This window comes from Myiozetetes cayanensis, unplaced genomic scaffold, assembly GCF_022539395.1.
Source record: "Myiozetetes cayanensis isolate MyiCay16 unplaced genomic scaffold, myiCay2020 scf10, whole genome shotgun sequence".
NCBI lineage: Eukaryota > Metazoa > Chordata > Aves > Passeriformes > Tyrannidae > Myiozetetes > Myiozetetes cayanensis.
In genome coordinates this window covers 7832365-7846856 of record NW_026086605.1, presented here as the reverse complement: position 1 = coordinate 7846856, position 14492 = coordinate 7832365, and the positions used below count along the sequence as shown (strand labels likewise).

The window sequence follows — 14492 nt, the reverse complement described above, 5'->3', positions numbered from 1 at the left end:
TTCTTTAGTAAAACTGCCTTACTTAATATGTAGCTATACCCTGGTGTGTATTTGCAAGTCTGACAGGGAAATTTGATGTGTTGTTCCAGATACAGTCTTCTTCACTAAAAAAAACAACCCAACCCACAAAACCCAGTGGTTTAGTTCTCTAACAATCTCTTGTGTTTTCCCCAGCAGTTAGGTACTTTTAAAGAGAAGCTCCCAAAGTTAGATGAGCATTTTATTCTTTTTGATGCTCTAACAAAAATTAGAATGTACCAAATGTTGTAGTTTTTGTCTAGTTCCCAAGAAAGATGGATTTGCAGCTCCAAGAGAGGGAAATTGCAAAAGAAAATTGTGTATATGAGAATTCCTGCCCTTCTGAAAGTGTCCAGACTGTCTTAATCACCTTGGACATTTGTTCCCCTCTTTTTGTGATAATTCACACTCCTACCTACATTTTGTTTTTTCTCTTCTCTTTGGTGTTTTTCACCCAAGTTAAATTCAGATGAGAGGGAACTCTGATTTGTATCCGTTTGCAGAACGTGACTGATGCCATTAGTGCTATGTGAATAATCAGTACTAACATACTGGCTGTTTTCTTCCTGCAGACCAGGTAACAAAAGGAGATCTTGAAAATGTGCTGCAAAAGTTCACGGGGCACATCATGCAAGTCCCCCCACTGTAAGTACCACAATATTCAGTCAGTCTTGACAGTTGTGTTCAGCTGTCAGGACTTGCCAACAGAAGTCAGTTCTCCTGGAAATATTGAGATGTGTTTTGGCAAAGGGATAGAGGCAAGGCAGTCAGGAGTTTAACATTTGCAAGTGCAGGTCATGCCCATCTGAAGATCAAGCACAAATGGTGACCTGGAGTCTGTGGGTGTTTTGGGTAAATGCAAAGTAGCAAAAGTCTTGGACAACTTTGCAGGGCTTGGTGGCTCCTGTCCTGCCTTCCCATCTTACTGACATCTCTGTGGAAGTGCCTTAAATGACTGTGAATTAGTTTTCTGCAACCTTAGAAGCTTGAATGAGTGATGAGTGATTGAGCAAATTCTTCTGGTCAGGTGAGCCACAGTAGCTGGCAGTGTGCAGGCACTTGGCTTGTGACAGATGGCTTTTATGGTGATTTCAGCTAACATGCGTTCCTTTGCATTTGCCATATGTCACTTGCTGTGGCTCCAGTGTGAGCCCTGTAAGGTCTGGAGCTCTGTCCATGTTCTGCTTCATGTGACCTGTTTCAAATTGCCCTCTATTAATTTGAGCGAGACCTTTTTTGATTTTTCTGTGGTCATCTTTCTGTCACGACCCAAACTGGGGCTTTGGATGAAGTTCCATGTAATGAGTGAAATCAATTTCTTTGGTTCCATAGTGGTTCCCTAAACATCCTAGAACAGCAGTTGCTGTTCAGGAGAGACCCTGGTGAGAGACAAGGAAAGGAGCGATGCAGAACTGCAGGAGCTGCCTGAGCGACTCCCACTGCTCAGCTCAGTGTAACACTGGGACAGAGCATGCCCTGCAGACTTCTGAGAGACAGGCTGTTAAGAGGCAGATGCAAGTGTTGTAACCCTGATAGAAACCCTTTTATTTCATAAACTGCAAATTGACTGCTGAAACACTTTTAAATCTGTACGGCAAGAGATGAAAATAGAACCATCTCTTCTTTTCCAGTTTATAGAGCTGGTGGCAAATGAGATGATTCTGTGTCCAAAAGATTTTGTGGGTTTTTGTGAGTACATGGAGAGGAGTAAAATGCTACTCCAGTCCAATATTAACAGGATCTGGAGAATGGGAAGCTTGTTCTATTACAACCGTATGACACACATCTTCATGCTCTGTCTGATCAGCTATTCTGCTCTGAAGAAGGATGGAGAAAGGCTTTCTACTCTGATGAAGAGGGGAAAAGCAGTTGAAGCAAAGCCTGCTCGGCCAGTGAGAGTGTACAGCCTTTCTCTCCAGCAGTTCCAGCCACCACTGTTCACGCTGGGTAAAGGTCAAAGTTTATTACACAGAGCAATGCTCCCAGCTTGCTAATGTTTATTTACACTCACAATGGGACTAAGATAGTGAAATGGGTTTCATTTCACTCAACTGCTTATTTTGGTGTGAGCCCATGGGCAGAGACTTTCACTTTGCGTTAAAAGCACCGTGTTTTGGGTTTAAGTTAAGCTGATTATATCTAATCTTTCAGTGAGGGAAAATTCTGAGAGACTGGTCAGGGGATTATTTGCATCTGTCCATGGTTTTGCAGCCTCCAGCTCATTCCTTTCTCAGGTCTGCTTCCTCCACTTTGCCCATTCTTTTACCCAGATGCCCAGCCCTGCTGGCATCTCTCCCAGAGTGCAGCAGGGACCAGGATCAGTTACTGTCAGACCTCTTTCTTGGTTGAGGAGGCAGGATCTTATCCTTCCTTCTGTCATACATCAAGAAACTTGGGTAGTACATTAAGAAGCACATTAATAAATAAACCAAAAAGACTGTTGTAAATGTTTGATGCCCCTGTAAGGTCAAGATAATGTCTTGCATTAATCTGCCTACCTAGTTACCTGTGGTCCTCTGATGGACCAGATCTTACATGCTGAGCAGATCTGAGTGACAGAGCTCACTGCTGTCTTACTTCAGCTCTTACTTTTTGGTTGAGTGTCTAGTAGCTGATCACTGGCAGAGGGGGAAGGGAAGACCTGAGATAGCAGGGAAAGTTAAAGGTGAATTTTAAAATTTTATGCAGCTGCCTGCCTGCAGTATCTTAAAAGCACTGATAGTCAGTTTAGGCAGTTCTTGAAATAACTTGCCTTCATCATTAGAAATATGAATCAACCTTCTGAAATGCTTAAAATGAATAGGATTGAAGCATTTGTTCACATACCACAGCAAGTACTTAAATTCCAGTGAGTTAGTTCAGTTGCCATTTTATTTGCTTTCCCTCCTGTCTGGCTTAGCAATCTCACCCGCACATATGTTACAGGATGAATAATTGATGGTGCATCCTATAAATATTTTATCACTGGGTTGTTTGCTTAGCTCATTTTTACATTTATGTGGGGGGCATGGTTTCTACGTAAAGTAGATTTCACATTGCACTGGCAATTTACTGTGTCACTTTTAACGTTCCAGATGTTGAATGTGGTGGGGGCTTTTATGTCAGGAGCCTGGTCAGTGACATTGGCAAAGGTAGGTATGGAAAAAAACCAACACATGACAATTTAAGGAGTGAGTGTGTGTTTATGGAAAAATTTTGTCAATTTGCATATCTCCAGGAAATAGACCCATGTGTTATTTTGCAGAATTGTAGTGCTTTCACTTGTTTTTATGTACTGAGGTAATTTCCTTGGGAGCATGGGGGGAATGAAGGCTAAATAATTGCCAGGGGACCTTGGGGGCTGGAGGATAAAAGTGGAGCAGGCAGTAGCACTCAGCAAGATAATGCAAGGCAAGGTGGGGATTTTTTTTTATTTCCTCCTCCATGTGTTAAGGCTAACTCAGCTTAAGGATGAGAAGAAGAAGAAAGAACACTGTCTTTTTAAACATTATTCATCACATTTTGAAAAAAGATTGAACAGAACATTACCATGCACATAATAAACCCTATCTGCTGGAAAGACTTCTACATTGGTGATGATTTTTCTAGTGTTTTCTTTCTGCTTTGCCTGAACTGTGAATAGTTTTGCTTTCCCACAGGGTTATTTGTCTTGTGCTCTCTATCTATCAAACTGCATGATGGAGAATAGATAATCCATTTCAGATTTTTTTTTTTTAAATTATACATTTGTAGATCAAGAAGGCAAGTAATAGAGGATAACCCTATGAATTTCAATGTTGTTATTTGTGCTTAGGCAAGTCAAAGTTTCTGTTACTGCCTTCTGAGCATACTGGCTTATGTTTAGCCTTTTAATGATAAACCAAGATTAAGTCTGTCTGCAGCTGGTTTCTTTTCAAAAATTGAAGATGCAATGAAAATCTTCCTGCATCAGAAGGGATGGGAGAGTATTTTAATGTACCTGTGCACTTACAAGTCAGCTCTGGTTGCTGGTATGTTTTCTCCCTCTCATTATGTAATTATGTCCTGCTGGTATTTATTTAACATAGCAGAGCATTTTTATATATTTTTTCATTTTTCCTTATCCTAGTTTATATTATCCTGATAGGCAGCACAGGATAAAAATATCAAAAATTATTCCTGAAGGCAAGAAGTGCTAAGGCCTCAAAATCTCTGGAGAAATAGTTCACGGTCACTTGTGAATGCAGGATGTTCTGTTTACATCTTATGACATTACCTCCTCTCTTTTCATTCTGTTCTAAATCTGGGAAAATTTTTGACAACTTTCTGTCAGATTCTGAACTCTTTACTGCTCTGGAGATCTGTTGAAATCAAAGGACTTCCTTGTCTCACATTAAAGAACATGGAAGTGTGATAAACCTTCGTCAACTTCCTTCTCAGACAAAGCAGAATAACCTAGAAAGCTGCACATAAAAATACGTTTTAAGTGAGCTGCAGATGGTTATGCTTTTAAAGTTTATCCCTGCAATTCTTCCAGTTCCTCTCTTTCTTCCTGCAGAACTCTCGACCTGTGCCACTATGCAAGAGCTGACCCGCACCAAGCAGGGGCCGTTCACGCTGGAGGAACACGCCCTTCACGAGGACAAATGGACGATTGATGAAATTGCTCGATCCTTAGAGCGCTGCACAGCTCTGCTCCCCAGGGAGCCACCTCATAAGAAATTGAAGACGGAGCATCCCGGTGAAACTGCTGCGATCTGTGAAGATAAGTGACAAGTTGGGCCAAGGAAAAAGACTGAATGATTGAGATATTTTAAGATTGGGTTGGTATTGTCTCACCTCCCGTGTAAATCTGCAAGTCTCTGCTGGGAGGGTGACAAACTGCGACGCAAGAAAAATGGTTCTTTTGTCTTCTGGGGCTGGGACGTGCACTGAAAATGTTCAGTGCTTGCTGTGTCCTGATGGTTTATTTTCCTTCTTGCACAGTGTAAGTGGGTCTGCTACTGATGCCAAATCTTCATAAACTTTTAAAGAACTTTCAGGCTGCAAGATAGTTGTTGCTAATTCCTCAATAAAATAATTATAACCATTGTCTGATAAGTGTGCTCAAAAAAACCCATAATCTTTTTTTTTTGTTTATTGCTGGTAACCAAATCCTGAAATACCATGGTGACAAGACTGTCATAGCTTGAAGTGTACAATGATGTGTTGTGGCAGTTTGCTTTTTTGAAGTCCGTTTCAGGGTATATCCATTTTGCCTTAGTTTTTCCAATGCAGATTGTTCTTTCAGTCGAATGTTTCCAGAATACAGTAAGTACAGGTGCTAATATTTTAAGTCCAATCTGAAATATCAGCATAAATGAATAGTTTTAAGTATAAACAATCCCTGAAGATAACTGTTTGCTAACAAGTGCTCTGAAGAGGACAATCATGATTACAGGTGTACATATTTTATTCTGGTCCAATGTCTCAGTTGGTGGCCATCCATAATTTAAAGTACAGTTAACTATTGTGCCCATCACAGGGCTTATAACATTTATTTTTGCCACCTGTGTATTGCTTGATGGGTTCTACCATGGTTGAGTAGAAGGCTGATGTGCTTCTGGGCTCTGACTGATTTGATCCTGACTGGTTGTATGGGCAACAGAGGGACCCCCCCATCAAAGATCCTTGTTGAAACCATTTTATTTCACTCAGGGCAGTGAGAGCCTGTTCCATAGTTCATGTAGTCAACAGAACTTAATTGCATGGGTTTTCTCACCACTGCTTCCCTTGGGATTTTCAAAACTACTAAAAGACAGTGGTTTGAGAATGGTAAAATGCACCATAGTTTGTTTCCATGTGTCTAATCCTGTTATTCCTATAGGAGTTAGTAGTAGGTCTGTTTCCCTCTTGTCATGGTGAGGAACATGAGGAGTTGTTGAAACCTCTGCTTTTGAAGCTGTCACTGCAGTGTCACCGAGGAGGAATGGACTGACAGCAGACACGGTTTTGTGCTGCTGGTCACCAGGTCTCTGTGGATTTGTGCAACTCCTGCTCCTTTGGGCTTTTGTTCTGGAGTGCAGAGGGTTGACTGAGGGACTGAATGCTGTAGAGTCAAGAGTTTGTGCTGATATCAGAGTGTATCTTTTAGTGAGAGACATGAAAATTTGATTCGATGACTCTGTGTTAGTAGACTTGCTACTTCCCATGGTAAGTTATCTTGGTATCTAATTACCTCTCCTGCTTAAAAGAACCTGTGTTTTATTCCCAACTTGGCTTGAATCTCCACATGCTGTATTTTATGTCTGTGTCTGCACCTTACAAAAAGGTATTATATGAAAGGGTCAAGTTCCAATCTTACTTTCAGTCTAAGAAATGAAATAAATATCCTGAAGTTTCTCTTTGCAGGATACCTTTCCAGACATCAGTAGTATTTATTTTGTTTTCTATGCAATAAGGAACTGAAGTCTATGCAAGATTAATGAAGACTTTGTTTAGAGGGAGGATAGAGTTTGTTTTATCATTCAGTAAACAGACAGTTTTCATTTGTGTATTCTTATAAAGAAATGTTGAAAATATCATGAGCAAATTGAAATGTTAGAGCACTGTAGCAGCATATATAATGTACAATGTGGATGAAGTAACTGATACAAGAAATTCTGATTTCAGAGATGGGAGAAAAGCTTGTGTTCAGTAAGGGAACAGTGGGAGACTTCAGTTGTGTCTTTTTGGGGTGGGTTTTCTGGTACTTTGGGTATAAACAGAGAAGAAATAGATTATTTCCTAAAGAAATCAAATAAAGCAGAAAATGTTATTTTCCAGTATACTTATCTTGAATGATCAAAGACTTTAATTGAAACACAGCTTCTCTTATTGTCCAAATCTGTATTTTCCCAAGAACCTAATTTATGTTATCCCCGTGGTTTTCTAGATTAAGTTCTAATTTTATTTATCTTTCTGATTTTTAAAAAATAGCACAGTAGATATAATTCTATTAGTCTACTTCTTATGTCTTTGGGGATTTGTTTCTTTAAAAATCAGTGCAATTGAGAAATCTCTGTATTAATAGGGTACATTTGTATAAAGTGTTATAAGTGTCTAACACATTTTTTATCTCGTCTGTTTGTTTAATGCTTACCAAGGCTTTCTTGCTATTTCATGTAAGAACCCCTGATATTTTTAATTTCAAAAGGAGAATTCTATTTTCATCAACTTTTTGGTTAACTTGGCAGCTAGTCTGTTGTAATTATTGCTAACAGATCAGTGATCCTGAGAAGACAGGATCTGTTCCATAGTCAAGTCACTCAAGGGAAATGAAGTGGCAATCAAAAGAAAGCCTCTTGTGGACATCAGCAAGTTCTGGTTTAGGCTGCAAGTCCTGATGCGTATGGAAAGCATAGGGAGAGAAGGAATGCAGTTGTACACGGTCAGGAATCTGCATGCAGTGTGTGGATAGAGTTTCTAAGGAAGAGATGGCAATTTATGAATGCAACTTCCCTCTATGCTTTTATTCTTCTGTAACAAGTAGAGAATCATGGAATCATTCAGGCTGGTAATTGGGAAGTCACAGAAAAATCTAGGAATAGCTTTTTTAGGTATGTTTTATTAAGTGTTTAACCCAGTAGCTTGAAACTATCCAGATCTAGAAGTGTTGTGGTGGTGTTCCCATGGGAACCTGGGGAAATACTCATTTTAACTTCCATGTTCTTATTAACATGCACATCCCAGAGATACCAGGCTTTGGAATTGTACTGTACCTACAGAAAAACCTATTTTTTTTAGAAGAAAATACCCCATGATCTTGGATCTTGATTACTGATGATCATTGATATTGCAACATTAAAGACTATTTAGGGAGAGAGAAGAAGTGTGTATATAATATTTCTGTAGAAGAGTTAGTACCAAGTTCCCAGCGGAAGCAAATGGCAGTTAATAGGAATTTTACGGTAATTTGGCCAGAAAATATGCGTGTCTGTGATTTACCATTTACAATATACCCGTGACACAGACTGAACATTTTAATGAGCGTTGTTCGTGGGGAAAGTCCTGGTACAAAAGCATGTCCTGCTTTTTGGGCGAAACGTGGTCTCTCTTGATTTGGAGTTGCTGTCTGTAGTCCTTAGCAGGGTGGTGCCATAACTTGGCTCTGACAGTAGCAGTGCTGCTGCTGCTTCAGTGGGGTTGACAAGGACTTCATAATTTGTCTCCCTCCAATGTCCCTGCCTGGCTGGCTCTATTTTTTCCTTATTTAAATGGTAGTTTTCACTTTATAATATATTTCTGCTGCCAGCGTGTTGAGAACTTTTTAAATGTTTTTTAAGCAAAATGAGTAGGGTTTTTTTAAAATATTCATCAAGTCTGAGCCATTAGTAAAATATTTCACCAATAACTAAGCATTTAGTATCTTGCCCTGTGGTTCTGGTTTTGATTTATATGCTTATTAGAAGAAAATAAAACTTCAAATAACACCCCAAATTTTGGGATACCTTAAGATTTTATTTTTTATTGTAATAGATGGTGAATTTACTTTTCTGGGCATGAATGGCACTACAATTAATGGTCATGTTGTTTTCTTGGCAGAGTCAAGGAGTGAGTTTGCAATAGTATTAATTTTACTAAAAAGCCTTACAGAAACAAACCAGAGAGAAGTCACAGAGACAGTGAATGGATTCAGCCAGCCTGGGCAAAGTTATTGTCTCTGTTAAAAAGCAGTCATTGTTTCTAATAGCTGTGGGTTTAATTTGCTTCTTTGTGAGACCTGATTAAGTAAATCACCAATAGTTAAGAGCATGCCAAGCAAACAGGTTTATCCTCTGGATGTGATATCTGCTCTGGGTGATGAGATGCCTTGTCTTCTCTTGCTGTCTCTGGAATCAATTGCTGAGATCATGCAGGTAGTAAGACAGGCAAAGCAAGAAGTTGGTAAATGGGGGTGGATGGCTGCAGTGCTCAAGTAAAAAATGGACTGTATTGCAAGAAGAAAACGGTGGTTTTTTCCAGTTCTGTTTTTGTGACAGTGTTGGAGACATTGCCAAGGCTCAGAGAAAATCTTAGCATGGCTGCCTGAGAAAAACCTTACTGTTTTTCTTATGGGTGTGAGTCTGGGACGGTTTTACCTTTCCCTCCTCACCCATAGCTCAAAGATGTGGGTTAAGTCAAAGCTGCAGCCTCTCTCTGTTGTTTCCATGTCACGTTGCTCTGTGTATTGTGGATGCTGAAACAATCCTGTGGTCAAACTGTAAGAGGGATTGTGTGGCTTGCCCCAGAATTTAGGAATAATAGGATGAGGAGGACAAGAATGAGGCAGTGGAAATTGTAGCATAAATACAAAATGGCCACCTTCTTACAAGACACTAATCTTTGGTTACAGCTCTGTGCTTGGCCTTTCCACTTTGCATGCCATTACCTCATCTGCTGTTGGAGACACCTCATCCTAAAACTCTCTTACCTTCTTTCCTTTCCAGGTTCATGTGAGCCTTGGGATGGTGTGAAGCAAAGATGCTGTGTAGCTTCTGTGAGGACAGGGAAGCTGGTAACAAAGTAGAACTGAAAAGGATGAGATGTGTCTGGTCCATTTCTCACCGAGACCCTTTCCTAACGAAAGCAGAGTTCTGGATGCTTTAGTGTCATTTCTCTGGGACATGGGATTATTTTAGATATTTCAGAATTAAGTACTTCAAAGTCAAATCTGCAGCTGAGTGCATGCATTAGAAACAAAATGCATCATTTCACAGATGTCACATTACTCTTAGTGGCTTCAGAATATGATTTTACAGCTTAAAAGGAATGGCAAGAGGTAAATGCATATTTCAGTCGTTACATTTTTAAAGTAGATAAGCTTATTTTAGGTAATTATGTAGGAAAATGCACCAAGTGTTCTAATGGAGAAAAGGTAAAGAGAAAGAAGACAATTTTTCCTACCTTTTTTGTTTCTTTTAGCAGATAAAACAATTAGCTTAAATACACCATTTCAAAGCTTAAGAAGCTTTTATGTGGAAATGCATGAGAGGTTGTTACTGATGTGAAAAAACGCATTTATTTTTATTTCAGCAGTTGAAAAGATAGTCTTCTGTGATGCCCTTCAAAAAGCAGTGTTTTGCTTTGCTTGTATTGAATTGCTGTAAATCTGTAGCATAACTTATTTTGTGAGTGGTATGTTCATAGTAAATCATTTCCTGCAGCTGGCTGTCCTAGGGAATCGACAAAACTATTTCAAGTTCTGCAGGTACACAGTACCCGTTCCCAGTGTAAATGAAACATTGTGTACAAACACTAAATATATTTAGAAAACAAGATTAATTCTCAGTAGCCTTTGCTATGCAGATTGCTCTTGCAGTAAAACATTATCCAAGCGGCTGCTGCTTTGCTGCGTTGCTTTGTACACAGTGTCTTCTTGCTTTATACTCTTAATTTGACAAAAGGCACTGGCAGGCTCTGTTGATTTCTTGTCCAGGTGATTCATTTCACCCAGCTGCTGCGCACACAGAGGCATTACTGGTTTTAATCTCTGTATTTACTAGTTATGATTTCCGAGGACCGCGCTCTGCATCTCTGCCGGAGACTGCCCTGGCATTGTGTGTTCACCTCATCTGTCCCGGTCGAGACTGGCGTGTTTATTTCCCGGTGCAAATAAAGTGGGCTCTTAGGAGAAGACCATATGTCTCATTCTGTTGCTCTGATAAACCCCAGCAAAAGGTAGAGGGAGAACAGAGATTCCAGTAATCCTCCCTCCAAGTGAGAATTGGTTGGAAACGGCAGCGAGGTGTGTGGGTACAGAGCTAACTTAAAGCGTGGGATTATTTCTTTTGACCTCAGTGAGAGGACTCCTGCCCTGTTGTACTAAATTATGTAAGTTATTACTCACTGAATTAAGGCCTTTTGTGTTTCATTTTCACCTATCATGTTTTCGTTCTTTTTTTTTTTCTATTTTAGTAATGCGAACTGATGGTTTGAAAAATTGTATTGCTTTTTTTACAGGAAAGAAAAAAAAGACAGTAAAATAAGTATTAATGGTGTGGCACAACACTTAGAGTTGTTCCATGTCTAATGAATATGTAACAGTTCTATTTTCTACTCAAACACACCAAAATTGTCAGAATGTAATTAGTGTTATTTTTAAAAAATGTGTTTATCTAGGAAGTTAATTTCTCTGGTGAGGGCTATTAAAGGCTATGCAGAGTGGGTAAACCTATCTGAGTGTGTTGGTGATCTGTTTCTAGAGTTAGGAACTTGTAATTTTTATTGAATTGTATACCATATCCCTGCACCAGTTTTTTTCTGTCTTTCTTTGCTGTACCACAGATGTTTTATTACCGGAAAGAGCATAGTCATACAATCCAAGCTGGTATTCATCCATTCCTTTCTATCAGTGGAAATGGGGAGCACACATCCCCACTCTGCTCCCCTGTATTAACAAATCCAAACTGGTCTGTCAGAATTGTATAGAAGTGAGCCAGAAATAAGCTGTTGTGCCACAGAGAAGGTGGGGTATGATTAGGTTGTCAGGAGATGAAATTTTTCTGGAAGCAAAGCATGCTTCAGAGTTGCAAAGAAACACAAAGAAAACTCAGCAGGACAACCTTTCCTGTGAATCTGCAATCTGATCCTGAACACACCACACCACACCAAGAAGGGCATCTTTTAGAAAGGCATCCAGCTGTTGGATCAGAGGAGTAAAGCTCCCACCATTTTTCTGTGCATCAAAATAATTGGTTGAACTCTGCACCTCTCCTTTGCTAAAAGACGTCTCTGAGTCTGTTTCACTCTCACATTCCAAGGCTGCTTTTCAAGCCCTTAAGTCAGCTCTTGACATTCCCGCAGTTTTCCATGACTACATCCACACCAGATGTGGTTCAGAGAGTATCTCTGACACTCCCTTTTCATTTTCTTAGCTTGTTTAGTTTGGGGAAAAAATAAGGTGGAATGCCTGGCAGCATCTCCTCTGGTACTGGCACGGACTTCCTGCTTTGTGCCTGTTGTTGTGTGAGGTGAATCTGGCAATAGGAGGGGGCATTCCAGGGTTTAATCTCTCCCTGTGTAAGAAAAACACACCTTTCTCCTGTCACTGTTGTAACGTATGTGTGCTTGTTTTTTTCAGAGTTGGACAGCTTCTCCCAAGCTCTTCTGCTCCTTGGTACCCAAGAACCATCTATCTCTCACTGCAACAATCCACTGCTTTCAGAGCTGGCTCAAGGCTATAAAGCAAAGTTACAGTCCAGGGATGTTGCTGACTTTGGTCTGGAAGAGAGGAAAAAAATTGTCCAGGAGCAAGTAATTGTTGAGTGGCAGAAACAACTGAGAGCTCTTGGTAAATCAAGAAAAATGGCTGGTGTCTGTGTCTGAAAACACCAGTGTGGTACAAGGCTGGAAAAAAATCTTCTTCAGCTTTCTAAGGTATTTTTGTAGCACTTAGCTTTGTTCTTTCTCAACAATCTAACAGCTCTCAGAAAAGTGGTTTTATTGGTACCCAGTCAAACACAGTTGCAGGTTTTGGGAAGCTCAGTTGACACAGAATTTGTTTATTTTCTCTCAAGTTTTTATGTACGTGTAAATCCTTAGGTAAAATGTAGTGGGTAGTCAGCAAAGCTGAAATTCAGACTTACACGTGCACCTTTTCCAGTGCACTTCCCAAGGACGTCAGCTCTGAGAGGACTTAAGACCCTGTGGGTGTCCTGTGGCTCCATTCTGTGGGGTGCTGAGTAATTGCTCAGGAGGGCCTGGGTGTTTTAAGGGAAGAGGGTGGCTGTGAAGAAAAAGAAATCTTCAGCCTCCATGTTAGTATATTTAATCCTCCAGTGAGAAAAATGTCTTTCAGTGTTTGGAGGTAAGGTCAACCCAGTGACTCTCTTATTATATAGAACCCAAGCCACAGACTTCATCTTCCTTTGTGGAGATTTATTTGACTCAGAGAGACCAGTGAGGAGCTGTAGCCAAGGGAAGGAAACACTTTGTTTCTTCAAACTGATAAAATACCAGATGCGTGCCCAGAGTGGAAGAAATTTTAGGCTACAATTACCCAAATTCATTTGCATAAAGAAATAAGAAGCTTTCTGACATGTTGACTTCATTTCCCAGGATGTTCTCTCACTATGGGGGACTGCTTTATTGCAATAATTAGAACTTAACCCCATTGCTGTTTGCATCCCACTGTATGGCTTGGTTCTTACCTCTAAAATGTACTGTACTGACTCCAGCACAAGCATCTGACCTGAGGAACTGAATGGTAAATACAGAGAACTTTAACCAAGGCACTGCTACTCTTGTTACAATTTTGGTAAGTGTTAAAATCCTTGAAAAGAAAGTGAGTATCAAGAATTACTTGAAAGAGGAAAAAAATATGTGCATTTTGAAATATTTCCTTTGGAAAACAAATCTGTCAGTAGTTAGTGTTAGCAGGGAACTTTCCCAGGGCATGGGTTAATATTTGTTTAGAGAGGAGGATCCTTAAACAAGCTGTTGAATATTCTGGTCAGTGTGTTCAATGAGCTACTGGGCCTTGGGCCTGACTGCCAGCTCAGGGTTTGTTCCAAACAGGGTCCTGATAAGTCACCAGTATTTAATTCAAGTTCATGTTTCTGTCATGCCAAGTTGCTCAGTGTGTTGGCTGCTCTGTCAAAGTTACAGCCTGATACATCAAACCTTGAAAGCTGCCACATAGCTGGCTGAGTCCGAGTGATCAAAATTAACTCTGTAGGAAAGATGTATCTTATCAAAGAGCACAAGATGGACTAGGGATAGGGTATGCAGGGAAAAAAATGTGAGGAGAAAGAAAAAAAGGGGTTTTTTCCTTTAAAAGTCTATTTTATTAAAATTTATTTGGCTTTGGTTGTTCAACTCTAACACTAGTTTATGCAGTCTAGTGCAGGCTGAAGGTAGAATGAAAAGAAACTGCAAATTCACAGAAATTCTCCAGGTCAAAACTGCTATTGCTAATTGCAGAACTGTCAGTGTCACAAGGTTGCATCATCTAAAGACACTTTTGAGTACTTTTATGTTTGTCTTTCACATCTGAAAGATCTTCATCTGCTAAGGTATGCATCATAAAGGGCAAACCAAGGAAATGAAGATATTATTATGCTTTAATTTTAGAAGCAAACAGTAGAATCAGGACTGTTGAATCGTGGTCACAAGGATGTCAAGCAGGGCTTTAAGGCAATTATTGAGGCTTTTAGTTCACTTAGACTAGGAGCTGGCATGTGAATGTGAGGCAGCATTAATGTGAAACATCAGTGTTCCTTCCCAGACATTGCGTGTGTCACGGCAGACAATGTTTTAACTCTCCATATGTTTCCCAGTTTAAGTAGAAAACCAAGCAAATCATGAGGAGAGGAAATAAACATCCATGTTTATGGATGTGAACTCTTAACAGCAATTAAACTCAACAGATCTCTTAGGCTGAGATTAGCAGTTACCTGTATCATGGCTCTCCTCAGCAGACTGAAATTCTGCTCACAGTATAATTTAGGATTCATATGCATATGGTTAATGGAAATATAAGGTGGTATCTTGGTGCAGGAAATGCATAAAATGTGTAA

At 39.9% G+C, this 14492-nt stretch overlaps 1 protein-coding gene across 1 annotated transcript in view; it reads left to right on the top strand.

The window, feature by feature from the left end:
* TRUB1 (TruB pseudouridine synthase family member 1) overlaps window positions 1–11149 on the top strand; it is a 34940-nt gene extending 23791 nt beyond the window's left edge. Inside the window, 5 exon segments of the mRNA XM_050337282.1 lie at window positions 591–663; window positions 1826–1965; window positions 3093–3149; window positions 4535–4743; window positions 4745–11149. Coding sequence (XP_050193239.1) covers window positions 591–663; window positions 1826–1965; window positions 3093–3149; window positions 4535–4743; window positions 4745–4783 — 518 coding nt within the window. The 3' untranslated portion in view covers window positions 4784–11149.
* Window positions 11150–14492: the final 3343 nt, after the last annotated feature.